Here is an 18231-nt window from a genome sequence, read left to right as displayed (position 1 = left end):
TCTGCAGCAGCTGATGTGTGTGTTATGAGGTTCTGCAGCAGCTGAGGTGTGTAGGATAAGGATCTGCAGCAGCTGATGTGTGTGTTATGAGGTTCTGCAGCTGCTGAGGTGTGTAGGATGAGGTTCTGCAGCAGCTGAGCTGTTATGAGATTCTGCAGCAGCTGATGTGTGTGTTCTGAGGTTCTGCAGCAGCTGAGGTGTGTACAGGATCCACAGGGCTGGTCTCTTACCTCTGCACACTGGACAGCAGGAGTCTGGTACGGTCAGCGGTGAAGAGCAGACCAGCTCCGGACAGGTCACCAGACCACAGTAGATCTGCCCGTCCTAAAACAGGAAACAAAGAGAGATACACTGTAACAAACCCTCAGCTGTGATGTGTATCAGGTCAGGACAGGTTTTTAACCCCTGAATGTAAACACTATTTGGACCAACACTGCGGAGTCTTCTACCCATTGGAGAATCCACAATAGAGGGGGTTTCCCGATCGGTAGCAGATTCATGTATCCCATGAATGGCCGGAATTGTCCGGTGCTCGGACTGGTGAACCCCACACCCGCCACTGGTTCTGGTAACGCCATCTGTTCATCCCTCTGTGGTCGGCGACTCACAGGCTCCATTCATGAGGCAGGGAGTGCGGTGAGGTTCCCAGCAGCCCCAGGACCCCCTCCAGGAGATCTGATTCCTCCCCTCCCCATTATATATACAATAAAATCACTAATATCCCTATAAAATCCACCAGAATCCCATAGAACATAAAGCACAACATAGAAGCTGAGGCTTTACTGGAACAGACAGACACAGGGCGCTGCTTGGAAGTGTCTGGGTTATACCAACTGTGTGGGCTTCAGGGGGGGATCAGAGGCTTAAAGGGGTACTCCGGTGGAAAACATTATTTTTTTTTAATCAACTGGTGCCAGAAATTACTTCTATTAAAAAAATCTTAATCCTTCCAGTACTTATTAGCAGCTGTATACTACAGAGGAAATGCTTTTCTTTTTGGATTTCTCTTCTGTCACGACCACAGTGCTCTCTGCTGACCTCTGCTGTCCATTTTAGGAACTGTCCAGAGCAGGAGAAAATCTCCATTGCAAACACATGCTGCTCAGGACAGTTCCTAAAATGGACAGCAGAGGTCAGCAGAGAGCACTGTGGTCATGACAGAAGAGAAATCCACAAAGAAAAGCATTTCCTGCTGCTAATAAGTACTGGAAGGATTAAGGTTTTTTAATAGAAGTAATTTACAAATCTATATAACTTTCTGGCACCAGGTGATCTGAAAACAATACCCCCCCCCCCCCCCTCCCCCGGAGTATCCCTTCAATAATCCAAACTCAACAAAGTGGGAGCGAGGGGTGATATAGGGAACCAATGTGGACAGACCGGAGAAATGTATCGATCAATTGCTTTTTAATGTGAGTTTTCTACCTCCTCCTTCTGTGGAACATTTGGTCGCACAAAGCATCCTCCCTGCCTGTAGGTGGCACTGCTTGGTTTTGTACATGGAGGGGCAGGAGGAGCACTGCCAGAGCCCTGCAAAATGACCTCCAGCAGGACACAAATGTGCATGTGTCCACTCAAACGGTCAGAAACAGACTCCATGAGGGTGGTATAAGGGCCTGACATCCACAGGTGGGGGTTGTGCTTACAGCCCAACACCGTGCAGGACGTTTGGCATTTGCCAGAGAACAACAAGATTGGCAAATTCACAACTGGCGCCCGGTGCTCTTCACAGATGGAAGCAGGTTCACACTGAGCACATGTGACAGTCTGGAGACGCCGTGGAGAACGTTCTGCTGCCTGCAACATCCTCCTGCATGACCGGTTTGGCGGTGGGTCAGTAATGGTGTGGGGTGGCATTTCTTTGGGGGGCTACACAGCCCTCCATGTGCTTGCCAGAGGTAGCCTGACTGCCATTAGGTACCAAGATGAGATCCTCAGACCCCTTGTGAGACCATATGCTGGTGCGGTTGGGTTCCTCCTAATACAAGACAATGCTAGACCTCATGTGGCTGGAGTGTGTCAGCAGTTCCTACAAGAGGACGGCATTGATGCTATGGACTGGCCGCCCGTTCCCCTGAATCCGATTGAGCACATCTGGGACGTCTCGCTCCATCCACCACAGACTGTCCAGGAGTTGGCGGATGCTTTAGTCCAGGTCTGGGAGGACATCCCTCAGGAGACCATCCCCCATCTCATCAGGATCATGCCCAGGCGGGGAGGTCATACGGGCACGTGGAGGCCACACACACTACTGAGCCTCATTGGGACTTGTATTAAGGACATTACATAAAGTTGGATCAGCCTGTAGTGCGGTTTTCCTCTATGATTTTGAGGGTGACTCCATATCCAGACCTCCAGGGGTTCATACATTTCATTTCCATTGATAATTTTTGTGTGATTTTGTTGTCAGCGCATTCAACTATGTAAAGAGGAAAGTATTTCATACGATTAGTTCATTCCTTCAGATCTAGGATGTGTTATCGCAGGGTTCACTTTATGTTTTTGAGCAGTTTGTATATTTTCCTGGACTGATACATTGTAACGAACATTCATGGCAGGAAGGTTTCTGCTACTGAGACTGGAAAAACTTTAGCAAACCTGAAGTGTTAGATGAGGATGGGTCTCAGCCCTTTTTTTTCTCATTCCATCACATCTGCATCCATACATTGCATTTCTGTAACTAGGTCGTGTGATCACCAGTCTAACCCACAGGAAATTAGAGCTTATAAGTGAACTCCGGTGGAAAACATTTTTCTTTTAAATCAACTGGTGCCAGAAAGTTAAACAGATTTATAAATTACTTCTATTTAAAAATCTTAATCCTTCCAGTACTTATTACCTGCTGTATACTACAGAGTAAGTTCTTTTCTTTTTGCATTTCCTTTCTGTCTGACCCCAGTGCTCTCTACTGACACCTCTGTTCATGTCAGGAACTGTCCAGAGCAGGAGAGGTTTGCTATGGGGATTTGTTCCTGCTCTGGACAGTTCCTGACATGGACAGAGGTGTCAGCAGAGAGCACTGTGGTCAGACAGAAAGGAAATTCAAAAAGAAAAGAACTTCCTCTTTAGTATACAGCAGCTAATAAGTACTGGAAGGATTAAGATTTTTAAATAGAAGTAATTACAAATCTGTTTAACTTTCTGACACCAGTTGATTTAAACGGGTTATCCAGGAAAAAACTTTATATATACAGTGGTCCCTCAACATATGATATTAATTGGTTCCAGGAGAACCATCATATGTTGAAACCATCATATGTCGAGTACATATGTCTATGTAAAAATAGTAATTGGTTCTGGGGCCTCGGAACCATTGTATGTTGAATACATATCTCTATGGGAAACTGCTAATTGGTTCTGGGATGACCATTGTATGTGGAGTGTATGGGGAGTGTTTAACAAACCAGGGTGCCTCCAGCTGTTGCACAACTACAACTCCCAGCATGCATGTACAGCCCTTGACTGTCTGGGCATGCTTAGAGTTATAGTTTTGCAACAGCTGGAGGCACACTGATAGGGAAACATTGATGTATGGGTTGTATAGTGTGTATATGTATTGTATGTGATGTGTGACATTGCATACAGTACTGTACAGTTCTTTAAATACCTTCAGGGGGGACAGAATGTCCTCCATTACCATCCTGCCGACTACAGCTCTATAGGAAAGGAAGGGGAGGGCAGCCAGCAGCTCATTGGATGCCTGCAGCAAGATGCACAAGGCTATTGGCTATGGCTGCACTGGGGGGGCGGGGCTTACACGGAGCTCACAGTGGAAGCCTGTATGAGTTAGCAGGACAGCATGTGAGTAACAGGAGGCAGAACGGGGCACACGGGGACATTATACAACTATCTGTCAGATGCCGAAGTTGTCAGCGCTGTCAGATAGCTGTTTGTACGATGGCCCCGACACACAGCAGCATCATATGTCGATGCTGCCTTCAACATACGATGGGCTCTGAGAGGCCATCATATGTTGAAATGATGATATGTCGAGGCCATCATAAGTCGAGGGGTCACTATATATATATATATATATATATATATATATATATATATATCTCAACTGGCTCCAGAAAGTTAAATAGATTTATAAATTACTTCTATTAAAAAATCTTAATCCTTTCAGTACTTATGAGCTTCTGAAGTTAAGGTTGTTCTTTTCTGTCTAAGTGCTCTCTGATGACACGTGTCTCGGGAACCACCCAGTTTAGAAGAGGTTTGCTATGGGGATTTGCTTCTAAATTGGGGGGTTCCCGAGACACGTGTCATCAGAGAGCACTTAGACAGAAAAGAACAACCCTAACTTCAGAAGCTCATAAGTACTGAAAGGATTAAGATTTTTTAATAGAAATAATTTACAAATCTATTTAACTTTCTGGAGCCAGTTGATTTATATATATATATATATATATATACATATATATATATATATATATAAAAGTTTTTTCCTGGAATACCCCTCTAAAATAAAATGTTTTCCAATGGAGTACCCCTTTAATGTTGTCAGTCCTGGGTCAGCTGACTTCCTGTGACATCATCAGATGGCTCCCAGAGCTGCCGGATCTCACAGCATGGGGCTGACCCTATGGTAGTGGGGCGCCACTTGTTATAGGGGGACGAAGATAACAGCGGCTGACACTCACCGAACAGCTGCACTGCACGCACTGGTTGGACTGTCGGGACGGGAACAGCTCCTGGGTGGTGAACATCTCACCCTGCTGGTACGTCGTCCCGTTGTGCTGACAAACCTTCGGGGGGGCCCGCAGACCGGAGGGGGAGTGCGTCTCTGCGGGGGGAAAAAAAAATGGAAACAACGCCATCAATGAACGCTAAGCCATAAACTAGTTAAAATTTACAAGATCTCTGCTTGCTGGCAATGAAATAAAGTTACCAGCACTGATACATTGTATCAAACAATCATCAGTGGGAGTGATTTGTGCTAGATGGAGGGCTCCAAAATGTGGCCCTCCAGCTGTTGCAAAACTACAACTCCCAGCATGCCCGGACAGCCATCGGCTGTCCGGGCATGCTGGGAGTTGTAGTTTTGCAACAGCTGGAGGGCCATTGTTTGTAGACCACCGGTCTAGAAGCAAACCCTCAGCTGGGAGAAGTATAGGATCAGGAAGGGTTTTATGGCCCCATTCACTGACAGCAAGCAGTTGATGTAACACGTTGTGGAGTTCTAGCTCAGTGTTTTCCGACCAGGGTGCCTCCAGCTGTTGCAAAACTACAACTCCCAGCATGCCCGGACAGCCAAAAAGATGTCCGGGCATGCCAAAGGCTGTACAGGCATGCTGGGAGTTGTAGTTTTGCAACAGCTGGAGGGCCATTGTTTGTAGACCACCGGTCTAGAAGCAAACCCTCAGCTGGGAGAAGTATAGGAAAGCAGTTGATGTAACAAGTTGTGGAGTTCTAGCTCAGTGTTTTCCGACCAGGGTGCCTCCAGCTGTTGCAAAGCTACAACTCCCAGCATGCCCGGACAGACAAAAAGATGTCCGGGCATGCCAAAGGCTGTACAGGCATGCTGGGAGTTGTAGTTTTGCAACAGCTGGAGATAGTCTGAACTGTGTCCTTTGGCCCCCAATGCATCATGGGGCTGAATTTTGGGACTAGAAAGAGACAATTTAAAAAAGAAAAGATTTGGAGTTACCCTTTAGGGTACGTTCACACGGGCAGATTACCTGCGGAATTTCTGCAGCGTATTTGCTGCGGAAAAATCGCAGCTGATTTTGCTACCATTGACTTCAATGGGTCTGAAGGAAAATCTGCAAACCTGCCTCTATTGCGGATTTTCTGCTGACCCATTAAAGTCAATGGCAGCAAAATCAGCTGCGGATTTTCCGCAGCAAATATGCTGCGGAAATTCTGCAGGCAATCCGCCCGTGTGAACGTACCCTTAAAGGGATTAGAAAACCCAATTGCTTTCTTGCAGAAACAGCGCCACCCTAGTCTCCAGGTTGTGTGTGGTACTGCAGCTCAGTTCCATTGAAGTGAATGGCGCCTGGTTGTAACGCCGCACCCAACCTGAGGACAACAGTGGCGCTGTTTCCTGAATTTCTTCTAAAATGATAAATCGATACATTCAGATTCCTCCTCCTGTTACAATATATGTATACGGTTGCACTCTATACATCTGTATACACTTACCTACACATCGGGGGCAGCACTGCTGAGGGTCCGTGACAGTGTGCACACAGTGCAGGACGGGACACTTTATTCGGTAGCAGCTGACACTGCCGCCCTGCTGGACACACACAAAAAAGAAATAATGCAGGATTATTCCGATTGTCTGCGCTGGATACAACTGTAACAAAACCTCAGCTGTGTGAACATTTTAGGTCTGAATGTTTTCAGCCTCCATTCATTGGGGGGTAGCCCTGAAAATGTCTTAATTTTTTTGAGACTTTCAGGACACTTTTCCATATAAAGTCTCCCGTTTCGCCCGCGCCGGCGGCAGACAATAGCGCCATGTGTGCCCATAACGTTCGCCCGTAATACAGAGAATTATTATAAAGTAGCTGCAGCAATTAATGTGTCTGCAGAGCGGGAGCCAAGTGATGTCAGCGCCATGTCTGGGAGGGATACAGAAGTGTCCCCCGGGGGGCCGCTCCGGTGTCATCAGATCACATGACGCGTTACGTGTCCCTTTATCAATTAGCTGGTAGGTGTCTGGCAGCGTGCGGGGCAGACGGCCGCTCTGCAGCTCATGAATGAGGCCTTGTTCACTCACCGCTCGGGGAATGGGATTAGGAACAGAAACATTGTGGCTTGTAAAGGGACCGCGCCGCGAAACCCTCCGCTGCAGACAAAGAATGGCGCAGTGTGTTAGTGTAACCCGGTCCCCGCGACTGAGGGTTAACACCGTCAATGCCGGGAAGGACGCGCCGTCTCCTAATAACTGCATTGTTACATACAGCAAAAAAAAAAAAAAAAACTTTCTGCTATTTTCCAGAATCAGCACCACCCTTGTCCTGAGGTTGTGTGTGGTATTGCAACTCCGTTCACCTTGTTCACTTTAAAGGGGTATTCTGCTATCAGAAAACTGTATTTAAATAAAACTATAATCTCAATATACCGTATTTATCGGCGTATAACAGGCATGAGAATGTAAGTAAATAAAATATATATGTAAAACAAATCACTTGGAAGCTTGGAACCTTAAAGGGGTACTCCGGTGAAAAACTTTTTTCTTTTTTTTTAAATCAACTGGTGCCAGAAAGTTAAACAGATTTGTAAATTACTTCTATAAAAAAAATCTTAATCCTTCCTGTACTTATTAGCTGCTGAATACAGCGGAAATTCTTTTCTTTTTGAAACACAGAGCTCTCTGCTGACATCACGAGCACAGTGCTCTCTGCTGACACCTCTGTCCATTTTAGGAACTGTCCAGCGCAGCATATGTTTGCCATGGGGATTTCCTTTTACTCTGGACAGATCTCTGTGTTTCAAACTGAAAAGAATTTCCTCTGTAGTATTCAGCAGCCAATAAGTACAGGAAGGATTAAGATTTTTTAATAGAAGTAATTTACAAATCTGTTTAACTTTTTGGAGCCAGTTGATATATAAAAAAAAGTTTTTTTCCTGGAATACCCCTTTAAAGCGTGCGCAGCGTTCAGCACTAAATGTTCCAAGCATTCGGAACAAATATCTAAGGTGGGAATTAGAGATGAGCGAACTTACAGTAAATTAGATTCGTCACGAACTTCTCGGCTCGGCAGTTGATGACTTATCCTGCATAAATTAGTTCAGCTTTCAGGTGCTCCCGTGGGCTGGAAAAGGTGGATACAGTCCTAGGAGGCTCTTTCCTAGGACTGTATCCACCTTTTCCAGCCCACCGGAGCACCTGAAGGCTGAACTTATTTATGCAGGATAAGTCATCAACTGCCGAGCTGAGAAGTTCGTGACGAATCAAATTTACTGTAAGTTCGCTCATCTCTAGTTCCAAATGCTGCCAGAAGGCTGGCCAGTGGAGTATCCCTTTAATCCACATTATTCCCCCAACTTTAATGTATATAAAGTATATGTACAGGACCTTAGTGGTCACATGATGAACGATTGTGATGTATAAAATGTTCAAGGACCATAGAGGTCATGTGATGTACCCTGAGTTCACTGGGTTCAGGACTTACAGGTTTGCTGACCAATGAGCTTAGTCCATGTAGTCAATCAATTCACTCTCTTAGCTCTTAGTTCCTGCACAATCATCTCAATTCAATTCATCTAGGCCCAAAGCCTAAGAACCTGCAGCCACTAAACGTGAGTTACTCAAAGCTCCATCTATCAAATCCTGTGTGACTACTACCAGCTCAAATCTTCTAAATTAGTAGCGCAGCGGCCTGCATCAAAGCTCATTGCTTCCAGGTCCCAGCAAACCTGTGAGGAACCTGTATCCCGGTTCACTCTTGAAAAGACTGTTATGTCAAAGACTGTTTCATAAATTCCGCAAGTAAAGTTTCTTCAGTTTTTATTCCTGAAATCTGCTGTGGACATTCCGTTATTTTTCCCCGCCATTTGTGAGACGGTTGGCGGTAGGAACATTACTATATTACTATGGAGGAAACCTCACCCTGGCATCACGACATTCAAGAGTTAATACCACCAGACCCTATACTACCACTGCAACACCCCTGTTACCGTTACTCTCCCGGCACCACATATATATCTTTTCACCCTCCACATTTCCCCCCCCAGTGCCATATTTTTTAACCCTCCACATTTCCCCTCCCCCAGTGCCAGACCTTTCCCTGCTTTTTTCCCCTGGACACGCTCAGGCGGCGGCTCTTGCCGGGCTGTTCGGTCAGTGAAACAATGACAAATGACGTCCTCTGCCAGCTCCTCAGCACTACGGCAGGGTCAGTTCCGGCAGGCTCCACTGGTCACTGATTTAAAGGGGTACTCCCATGCCCCAGCGTTTTAAACGTGACGCTTGGAGAACGCTTGGAGCGGGTGACCGTAATCGTGACGTCACGCCACCCCCCCTCCATTCATGTCTATGGGAGGGGGCGTTCACGCCCCCTCCCATAGACCTGAATGGAGGGGGTGTGGTGTGACATCATGAGGGGCGTGGCCGTGACGTCGCGATCACGGCCGTCCGCTTCAAACGTTCTGAACAAAATGTTTAGAATGCTGGGGCCACGGGAGTACCCCTTTAAAGTGGTCGCAGCGCAGGCTCCTTGTTTAAGATCAGCAGCCTGGCCGCTTTAGAACAGGAACCAGCTGCGGCTGCTGATGCGACACCCAGGACTTGGACACCCTAGGAAATGATTTATCGGCATACAACACGTAGGTAGGGTTTCTGCACGTTTTTGTGTGTTATACAACAATAAATACGGTATATAACTCACTAATATACTGATATAACAAATTGTACTGGCTTCAGCGTGTTTTTGCATGATTTACCCCTGACAGGATGTTATGTAGACCTCTCATTGTCAGTGTGGTGTTGTCTCAGCCGCTCGCAGGCTCCTCCCTTACTCCTGACTGTAAGTTGTGTATCTCTCTTATTGTCAGTGCCATGTTGTCTCAGCAGGAAGTTGTGTAGTCCTCTCATTGTCAGTGTGATATTGTCTCAGCAGCTCCCCGACTCCTCCTTCACTCCTAAGACAACGCATAATCATTTGCTGCCTCAGGAGGCGTGGCTGGATAGGGTCTCTGAGCTCTAGCTCCGCCCCTTGAGTGATGTCATTCCCTCTGACCAGCCGCTACAGCCTACATCACCATCTCCCTGTCATATACACATATACATCTTTATTGGGACATTTAAGGAAGAATGAGGTGTGGATACAGCATGCTGTCTCGTGATGAGCAATGACACAGACAGAGGAGCAGACAGGAAATGATTACAGCAGGTGCTGCAATAGCTCTGGGCAGGGTACTGGCAGGAATGCTGTGTGATAGGGGAGCGGGCAGGGCGATGAGGAGCTGAGGGAAAGCAATGCATTCTGGGAATTGAATTGAGTACTGGTGGATTTTTGGTGGTTTCGGATCTGCAGCAGTTTCGAGCTTGGGGTTGATTTTTTACTACAGATTGATGGTTTTGGTCACCACCTATTGGTTGAGGGTTATTGGTCACTTGCATTTGGTGGGTGGTTTCCAGCTATGGGTTGGTTGTTAAAAAGGTACTCCACTGGCCAGCGTTCGGAAGTAAATGTTCCGAACACTGTTTTCGCACTGCTGGCGTCAGTTTACACCCCTCATGACATCAAGGCCACACCCCTCAATGCAAGTCAATGGGAGGGGGCGTGGCAGCAGTCACGCCCCCTCCATAGACTTACAGTCACCATCTGTTGGGTGGTGGTTGTTGGTCCCCATTGGGTGGTGGTTGTTGATCACCATTTGTTGGGTGGTGGTTGTTGGTCACCATTGGGTGGTGGTTGTTGGTCACCATTTGTTGGGTGGTGGTTGTTGGTCACCATCTGTTGGGTGGTGGTTGTTGGTTAAAAGCTCTTGACTAGTGGTTTCTACCTATTGGTGGTTTATCAGCTACACACTGGTGAGTATCACCTTTTGGTGGGACACAGATTTGGTTACCAGATACTCACTGGTGGGTGTCTGCTCTTTGTTGGTTGGTAAAAGCTATTGGTGGGTACTTTAGAGGTATGAGTTGGCTGTTACCATCTGCTCTTTGGCAAGGATCATATATTAGCTGGTTGCTCAGCATCTGTTGACTGATGGTTGTTGGTTACCAGCTATTGGTTTGTGGCTTATAGCTATGGGGTGGTTCTTAGTCTTTAGCCACCTACAGTGGGGCAAAAAAGTATTTAGTTAGCCCCCAATTGTGCTCTCCCACTTATAAAGATGAGAGGTTGTAATTTTCATAAAAAAAATCCATAAATCACATTGATTTTTAAAGAATTTATGTTACGCCTAGCGCTCCGGGTCCCCGCTCCTCCCCGGAGCGCTCACGGCGCCTTTCTCCCTGCAGCTCCCCGGTCAGCGCTGACCGGGAGCGCTGCCCTGTCATGGCCGTTGGGGATGCGATTCGCACAGCGGGACGCGCCCGCTCGCGAATCGCATCCCAGGTCACTTACCCGTTCCCGTCTCCTGCGGTCATGTGCTGGCGCGCGCGGCTCCGCTCTCTAGGGCGCGCGCGCGCCAGCTCCCTGAGACTTAAAGGGCCAGTGCACCAATGATTGGTGCCTGGCCCAATTAGCTTAATTGGTTCCCATCTGTTTCCTGGCTATATCTAGTCTCCTCCCTTGCACTTCCTTGCCGGATCTTGTTGCCCTAGAGCCTAGTGAAAGCGTTTTTGTGTGTTTATACCCTGTGTACCAGAACTTTGCTATCTCCCCTGACTACGAACCTTGCCGCCTGCCCCCGACCTTCTGCTACGTCCGACTTTGCTTCTGCCTACTCCCTTGTACCTCGCCTATCTTCAGCAGCCAGAGAGGTGAGCCGTTGCTAGTGGATACGACCTGGTCACTACCGCCGCAGCAAGACCATCCCGCTTTGCGGCGGGCTCTGGTGAAAACCTGTAGTGTCTTAGAACCGGTCCACTAGCACGGTCCTCGCTATCCCTCTCTGGCACAGAGGATCCACCTCCTGCCAGCCGGCATCGTGACAGTAGATCCGGCCATGGATCCCGCTGAAGTTCCTCTGCCTGTTGTCGCCGACCTCCCCACACTGGTCGCCCAGCAAGCCCGACAGATTGCCCAACAAGATCACCAGCTGTCGTACTTGACCACCATGACTCAGCAACTCCAGTCGCAGCTACAGCAGATTCAGTCTCAGCTACAGCAGCAGCAACCATCTCCTCCGCCAGCTCCTGCACCTCTTCCGCAGCGAGTGGCCACTCCTAGCCTCCGCCTGTCCTTGCCGGACAAATTTAATGGGGACTCTAAGTTTTGCCGTGGCTTTCTTTCCCAATGTTCCCTGCATCTGGAGATGATGTCGGATCAGTTTCCTACTGAAAGGTCTAAGGTGGCTTTCGTAGTCAGCCTTCTGTCTGGAAAAGCCCTGTCATGGGCCACACCGCTCTGGGACCGTGATGACCCCGTCACTGCCTCTGTACACTCCTTCTTCTCGGAAATTCGAAGTGTCTTTGAGGAACCTGCCCGAGCCTCTTCTGCTGAGACTGCCCTGCTGAACCTGGTCCAGGGTAATTCCTCCGTTGGCGAGTACGCCATACAATTCCGTACTCTTGCTTCTGAACTTTCCTGGAATAATGAGGCTCTCTGCGCGACCTTTAAAAAAGGCCTATCCAGCAACATTAAAGATGTTCTGGCCGCACGAGAGACTCCTGCTAATCTACATGAACTCATTCATCTAGCCACTCGCATTGACATGCGTTTTTCTGAGAGGCATCAAGAGCTCCGCCAGGAAAAAGACTTAGATCTCTGGCCACCTCTCCCACAGTCTCCACTGCAATCTGCGCCTAGGCCTCCCGCCGAGGAGGCCATGCAAGTGGATCGGTCTCGCCTGACCCTGGAAGAGAGGAATCGCCGTAAGGAAGAGAATCTTTGTTTGTACTGTGCCAGTACTGAACATTTTCTGGTGGATTGCCCAATCCGTCCTCCACGTTTGGGAAACGCACGCTCACACTCAGCTCTCGTGGGTGTGGCGTCTCTTGATGCCAAGTCGGCTTCTCCACGTCTCAAGGTACCTGTTCGGATTTCCACTTCAGCCAGCTCTCCCCTCTCAGCCGTGGCCTGTCTGGACTCTGGAGCTTCTGGGAATTTTATTCGGGAGTCCTTTGTGAATAAATTCCATATTCCGGTGACCCGTCTTGTCAAGCCACTCCGCATCTCCGCGGTCAACGGAGCCAGGTTGGACTGTACCATACGTTTCCGCACGGAGTCCCTTCTTATGAGCATCGGATCTCATCACGAGAGGATTGAACTTTTGGTCCTCCCCAATTGCACCTCGGAAATTCTCCTTGGACTTCCCTGGCTTCAACTTCATTCCCCAACCCTGGATTGGTCCACTGGGGAGATCAAGAGTTGGGGGTCCTCTTGTGCCAAGAACTGTCTAAAACCGGTTCCCAGTAACCCTTGCCGTAACTCTGTGGTTCCTCCTGTATCCGGTCCCCCTAAGGTCATTAAGGACTCTGCCTGCCACAGGAAATGCCCCTCCCCCCCTCCCAGGCAAGCTTCTGTGTCCCCTCATGGCCCTCGTCCTGGTGTCACACTGCCCCGTGCCAGGTCTCGCCCTCTGCCCTCTCTCCCCATTCCTACTCCTGCGGTTCTGCCTGCCGTTGAGGAATCCCTCCTTCCTTTCCCGGTGTCCTCATCCCAGGGGAGGCAGTTACCCGATAAAGAGAAGGGGAGACCTAAGGGGGGGGGGTACTGTTACGCCTAGCGCTCCGGGTCCCCGCTCCTCCCCGGAGCGCTCACGGCGCCTTTCTCCCTGCAGCTCCCCGGTCAGCGCTGACCGGGAGCGCTGCCCTGTCATGGCCGTTGGGGATGCGATTCGCACAGCGGGACGCGCCCGCTCGCGAATCGCATCCCAGGTCACTTACCCGTTCCCGTCTCCTGCGGTCATGTGCTGGCGCGCGCGGCTCCGCTCTCTAGGGCGCGCGCGCGCCAGCTCCCTGAGACTTAAAGGGCCAGTGCACCAATGATTGGTGCCTGGCCCAATTAGCTTAATTGGTTCCCATCTGTTTCCTGGCTATATCTAGTCTCCTCCCTTGCACTTCCTTGCCGGATCTTGTTGCCCTAGAGCCTAGTGAAAGCGTTTTTGTGTGTTTATACCCTGTGTACCAGAACTTTGCTATCTCCCCTGACTACGAACCTTGCCGCCTGCCCCCGACCTTCTGCTACGTCCGACTTTGCTTCTGCCTACTCCCTTGTACCTCGCCTATCTTCAGCAGCCAGAGAGGTGAGCCGTTGCTAGTGGATACGACCTGGTCACTACCGCCGCAGCAAGACCATCCCGCTTTGCGGCGGGCTCTGGTGAAAACCTGTAGTGTCTTAGAACCGGTCCACTAGCACGGTCCTCGCTATCCCTCTCTGGCACAGAGGATCCACCTCCTGCCAGCCGGCATCGTGACAATTTATTTGCAAATTATGATGGAAAATAAGTATTTGGGCACCTACAAACAAGAAAGATTTCTGCCTCTCACAGACCTGTAACTTCTTCTTTAAGAGTCTCCTCTGTCCTCCACTCGTTACCTGTATTAATGGCTCCTGTTTGAACTTATCAGTATAAAAGACACCTGTCCACAACCTCAAACAATCACACTCCAAACTCCCCTATGGCCAAGACCAAAGAGCTGTCAAAGGACACCAGAAACAAAATTGTAGACCTGCACCAGGCTGGGAAGACTCAATCTGCAATAGGCATAGAGCAATTATTAGAAAATGGAAGACATACAAGACACTGATAATCTCCATCGATCTGGGGCTCCACACAAGATCTCACCCTGTGGTGTCAAAATGATCACAAGAACGGTGAGCAAAAATCCCAGAACCACACAGGGGACATAGTAAATGACCTTCAGAGAGCTGGGACAAAAGTAATAAAGGCTACCATCAGTAACACACTACACCATATCAAATCATGTAGTGCCAGACGTGTCCCCCTGCTTAAGCCAGTACATGTCCGGGCCCGTCTGAAGTTTGCTAGATAGCATTTGGATGATCCAGAAGAGGATTGGGAGAATGTCATATGGTCATATGAAACCAAAGTAGAGCTTTTTGTTAAAAACTCAACTCATCATGTTTGGAGGAGAAAGAATGCTGAGTGGCATCCAAAGAACACCATACCTACTGTGAAGCATGGGGGTGGAAACATCATGCTTTGGGGCTGTTTTTCTGCCAAGGAACCAGGACGACTGATCCGTGTAAAGGAAAGAATGAATGGGGCCATGTATCGTGAGATTTTGAGTGAAAACCTCTTCTATCAGCAAGGGCATTGAAGATGAAACGTGGCTGGGTCTTTCAGCATGACAATGATCCCAAACACATCGCCTGGGCAATGAAGAAGTGGCTTCGTAAGAAGCATTTCAAGGTCCTGGAGTGGCCTAGCCAGTCTTCAGATCTCAACCCCATAGAAAATCTTTGGAGGGAGTTGAAAATCTGTGTTGCCCAGCGATAGCCCCAAAACATCACTGCTCTAAAGGAGATCTGCATGGAGGAATGGGCCAAAATACCAGCAACAGTGTGAAGACAGAAGACATGTGACCTCTGTCATTGCCAGCAAAGGGGATATAACAAAGTATTGGGATGAACTTTTGTTATTGACCAAATACTTATTTTCCACCATAATTTACACATAAATCCTTTAAAAATCAGACAATGTGATTTTATGGATTTTTTTCTCATTCTGTCTCTCATAGTTGAGGTGATAACCTGTGATGGAAATTACAGGCGTCTCATCTTTATAAGGGGGAGAACTTGTACAATTGGGGGCTGACTAAATACTTTTTTGCTCCACTGTAAATATGTACTGTCCAGGGCTCAAGTCCTGCAGGAACACATGGAAACAGAGTCCCTGCACTTTTTTCACAACAGGAACACTGTTCCAATTAGCAGCAGTCCTGCAGGTCCAGTCCTTGAGTGGAAATCTTAAAGTGGTACTCCGCCCCTAGAAATCCGCCCCTAGACATCTTAATCCCTATCCAATGGACCCCCTATCCAATGGACCCCCCCCATCTCTGCTGCGGCACCCCAGACACCCAGTGCTCCGTGCCGGATGACTGGCGTTAGGGGGGGCGGAGGCTCCCATAGACTTGCATTGAGGGGGCGTGGCCGTGAGGTCACGAGCCTCCGACGCTGCACCAGACGCTCTAAACGAACGCTGGGTGCAGCACGGAGATCACGGGGGTTCCCAGCAGTCGGACTCCCACGATCAGACATCTTATCCCCTAGCCTTTGGATAAGGAATAAGATGTCTAGGGGCAGAGAACCCCTTTAAGTACCCACACCTTTTTCCCAGGACTTGACCCCTGATCCTGTTTAGTGTACAGCAGGGGGATACACCACTATTAAGCCATATTGTACATTATCATAGGCACCCCAAGGATCTTTAGTACTCTTCTGCATGCTTATATGGTCTATTCTTAGAAAAAGAAACTTTCCTTCACCAACATAGAGTGGACAGACATACCTCGGAACATGTGCAACGTATGCAATACACCACTCCTTGAGGTTCGAGGTAAGGATGCCAGCTTTCTCCTGGGCCGTACTTCTTCCCATGAAATATACAGAATATATCTGGACCTGAAATTAACAATGATTAAAAAAAATCACTTTCACACATTAGGTACTACACATCCCAGCATGACGAGCAATGGACACGATCCTATATAAAATCTCTTTATGCTCAATACTTGAACACTACAACCTCTGACATTACTGACCACAGGACCAGACCATGATACAACTCTATCGTATTCTATATACAGGACACTACAACCCCCAACATAACCTGACCACTACCAGATGTACTACAGGGGGGTCCAGTGATGCATATTGCAATTTGTGATTCTTGGCGGACACAAAATACATAATAATGACTTAAAGGGGTACTCCACCCCTAGAAAGTCTTATCCCCTATCCAAAGGATAGAGGATAAGATGTCTGATCGTGGGGGTCCCCAGCGGCGGGACCCCCGTGATCTCCCTGCTGCACCCGGCATTCGTTTTAAGCGTTGGGTGCAGCGCCGGAGGCTCGTGACATCACATACACACCCCGCTCGTGATGTCACAGTCACGCCCCTTCAATGCAAGTCTATGGAAGGGGGTGTTGCAACAGTCACGCCCCCTCCCATAGACTTGCATTGAGGGGGTGTGGCCGTGACGGCAGAAGCGGGGCGTGCCCGTGACATCACGAGCCTCAGCCCCGCATCGCCAGTCATCCTGCACGGAGTAAAGTTCGCTCCGTGCACCGGATGTCTTGGGTGCCGCAGCTGAGATCACCAGTATCCCCTATACTTTGGATTGAGGATAAGATGTCTAGGGGCGGAGTACCCTTTTAATAATAAAATAAAAGTCTTGGCCACCAATTGTGTTTTTCATGGTTTTGAAGTACAAGTTCACAAGATGAAAGATGGCACCAACAACAATCTTCTCCTCCCAGTCTTCCGATATAAATTGGTCTAATGATAGGACTGGGTAATGTTGACCTCCATAATTTCCATCATCTCCTTAATTCTCACATGTCCATTGGACTCACGTAGACTCAGTGTAGAGCGTCCGAAGAGCCTCCTCCATGTCTAGCAAATTCCTTGATAATGGATAAAATTCCCATGATTCGGAACAATTGGGTTGACTCTTGTAATCCACCATGCCAAGATCTTTGTCCATAGGGTATATCGACGATTTAATAATCCAGAAACCAGCAGAAGAGCATTAATTCCATAGGAAAGAGTATGGTTATAATCCACAGAGCTGTAATCCAGAGGAAATGACATCATGGTAATTTATATTCCAAAGGTTCATAATCCAATGGAAGGAACATGGGTGACTCCAGAAATAGTTCCACATTTATAATCCATAAGAGGAATGGGGTCCACCAGTTGTAGTTACTGAGCATGTATGGAAGTGACCAAGATTCCTGGACCTTGTAGCAAAACTGTATAGAGATATTTGCTAATATTGAGTGACAGCTGAAAAAACTTCAGGTTTGTGGTCCTGTTCACAAAGGTATTTACCTGGACAAACATATATATAAACTGATGTTTCCCCATGATCCATCATATTTGGTGTATAAATATGAACACTATTGACCCCTATGTACAAGAATATAACTACTATAATACTGCTCCTATATACAAGAATATAACTACTATAATACTGCACCTATATACAAGAATATAACTACTATAATACTGCTCCTATATACAAGAATACAACTACTATAATACTGCTCCTATATACAAGAATATAACTACTATAATACTGCTCCTATATACAAGAATATAACTACTATAATACTGCTCCTATATACAAGAATATAACTACTATAATACTGCTCCTATATACAAGAATATAACTACTATAATACTGCTCCTATATACAAGAATATAACTACTATAACACTGCCCCCTATATACAAGAATATAACTACTATAATACTGCTCCTATATACAAGAATATAACTACTATAATACTGCTCCTATATACAAGAATATAACTACTATAATACTGCTCCTATATATAAGAATATAACTACTCTAATACTGCCTCCTATATACAAGAATATAACTACTATAATACTGCCTCCTATATACAAGAATATAACTACTATAATACTGCTCCTATATACAAGAATATAAATACTATAATACTGCTCC

The 18231-nt window shown here is 47.5% G+C and overlaps 1 protein-coding gene across 2 annotated transcripts in view; it reads right to left on the bottom strand.

Moving 5' to 3' along the window:
- Positions 1-18231, bottom strand: part of CHRDL2 (chordin like 2) — a 96455-nt gene that overhangs the window by 15205 nt on the left and 63019 nt on the right. Inside the window, exons 2-5 of one of the 2 annotated variants that reach the window (XM_056561082.1) lie at positions 16045-16157; positions 6148-6244; positions 4644-4786; positions 231-324 (exon numbers count right to left, since the gene is read on the bottom strand). In XM_056561082.1, the coding sequence (XP_056417057.1) occupies positions 231-324; positions 4644-4786; positions 6148-6244; positions 16045-16157 (447 nt within the window). The remainder of the gene's footprint in view (positions 1-230; positions 325-4643; positions 4787-6147; positions 6245-16044; positions 16158-18231) is intronic. The other variant, XM_056561083.1, reaches the window with a different exon arrangement.

This window comes from Hyla sarda, chromosome 2 (assembly GCF_029499605.1).
Source record: "Hyla sarda isolate aHylSar1 chromosome 2, aHylSar1.hap1, whole genome shotgun sequence".
Taxonomy (NCBI): Eukaryota; Metazoa; Chordata; class Amphibia; order Anura; family Hylidae; genus Hyla; species Hyla sarda.
This window is presented reverse-complemented; position numbering and strand designations above follow the sequence as displayed.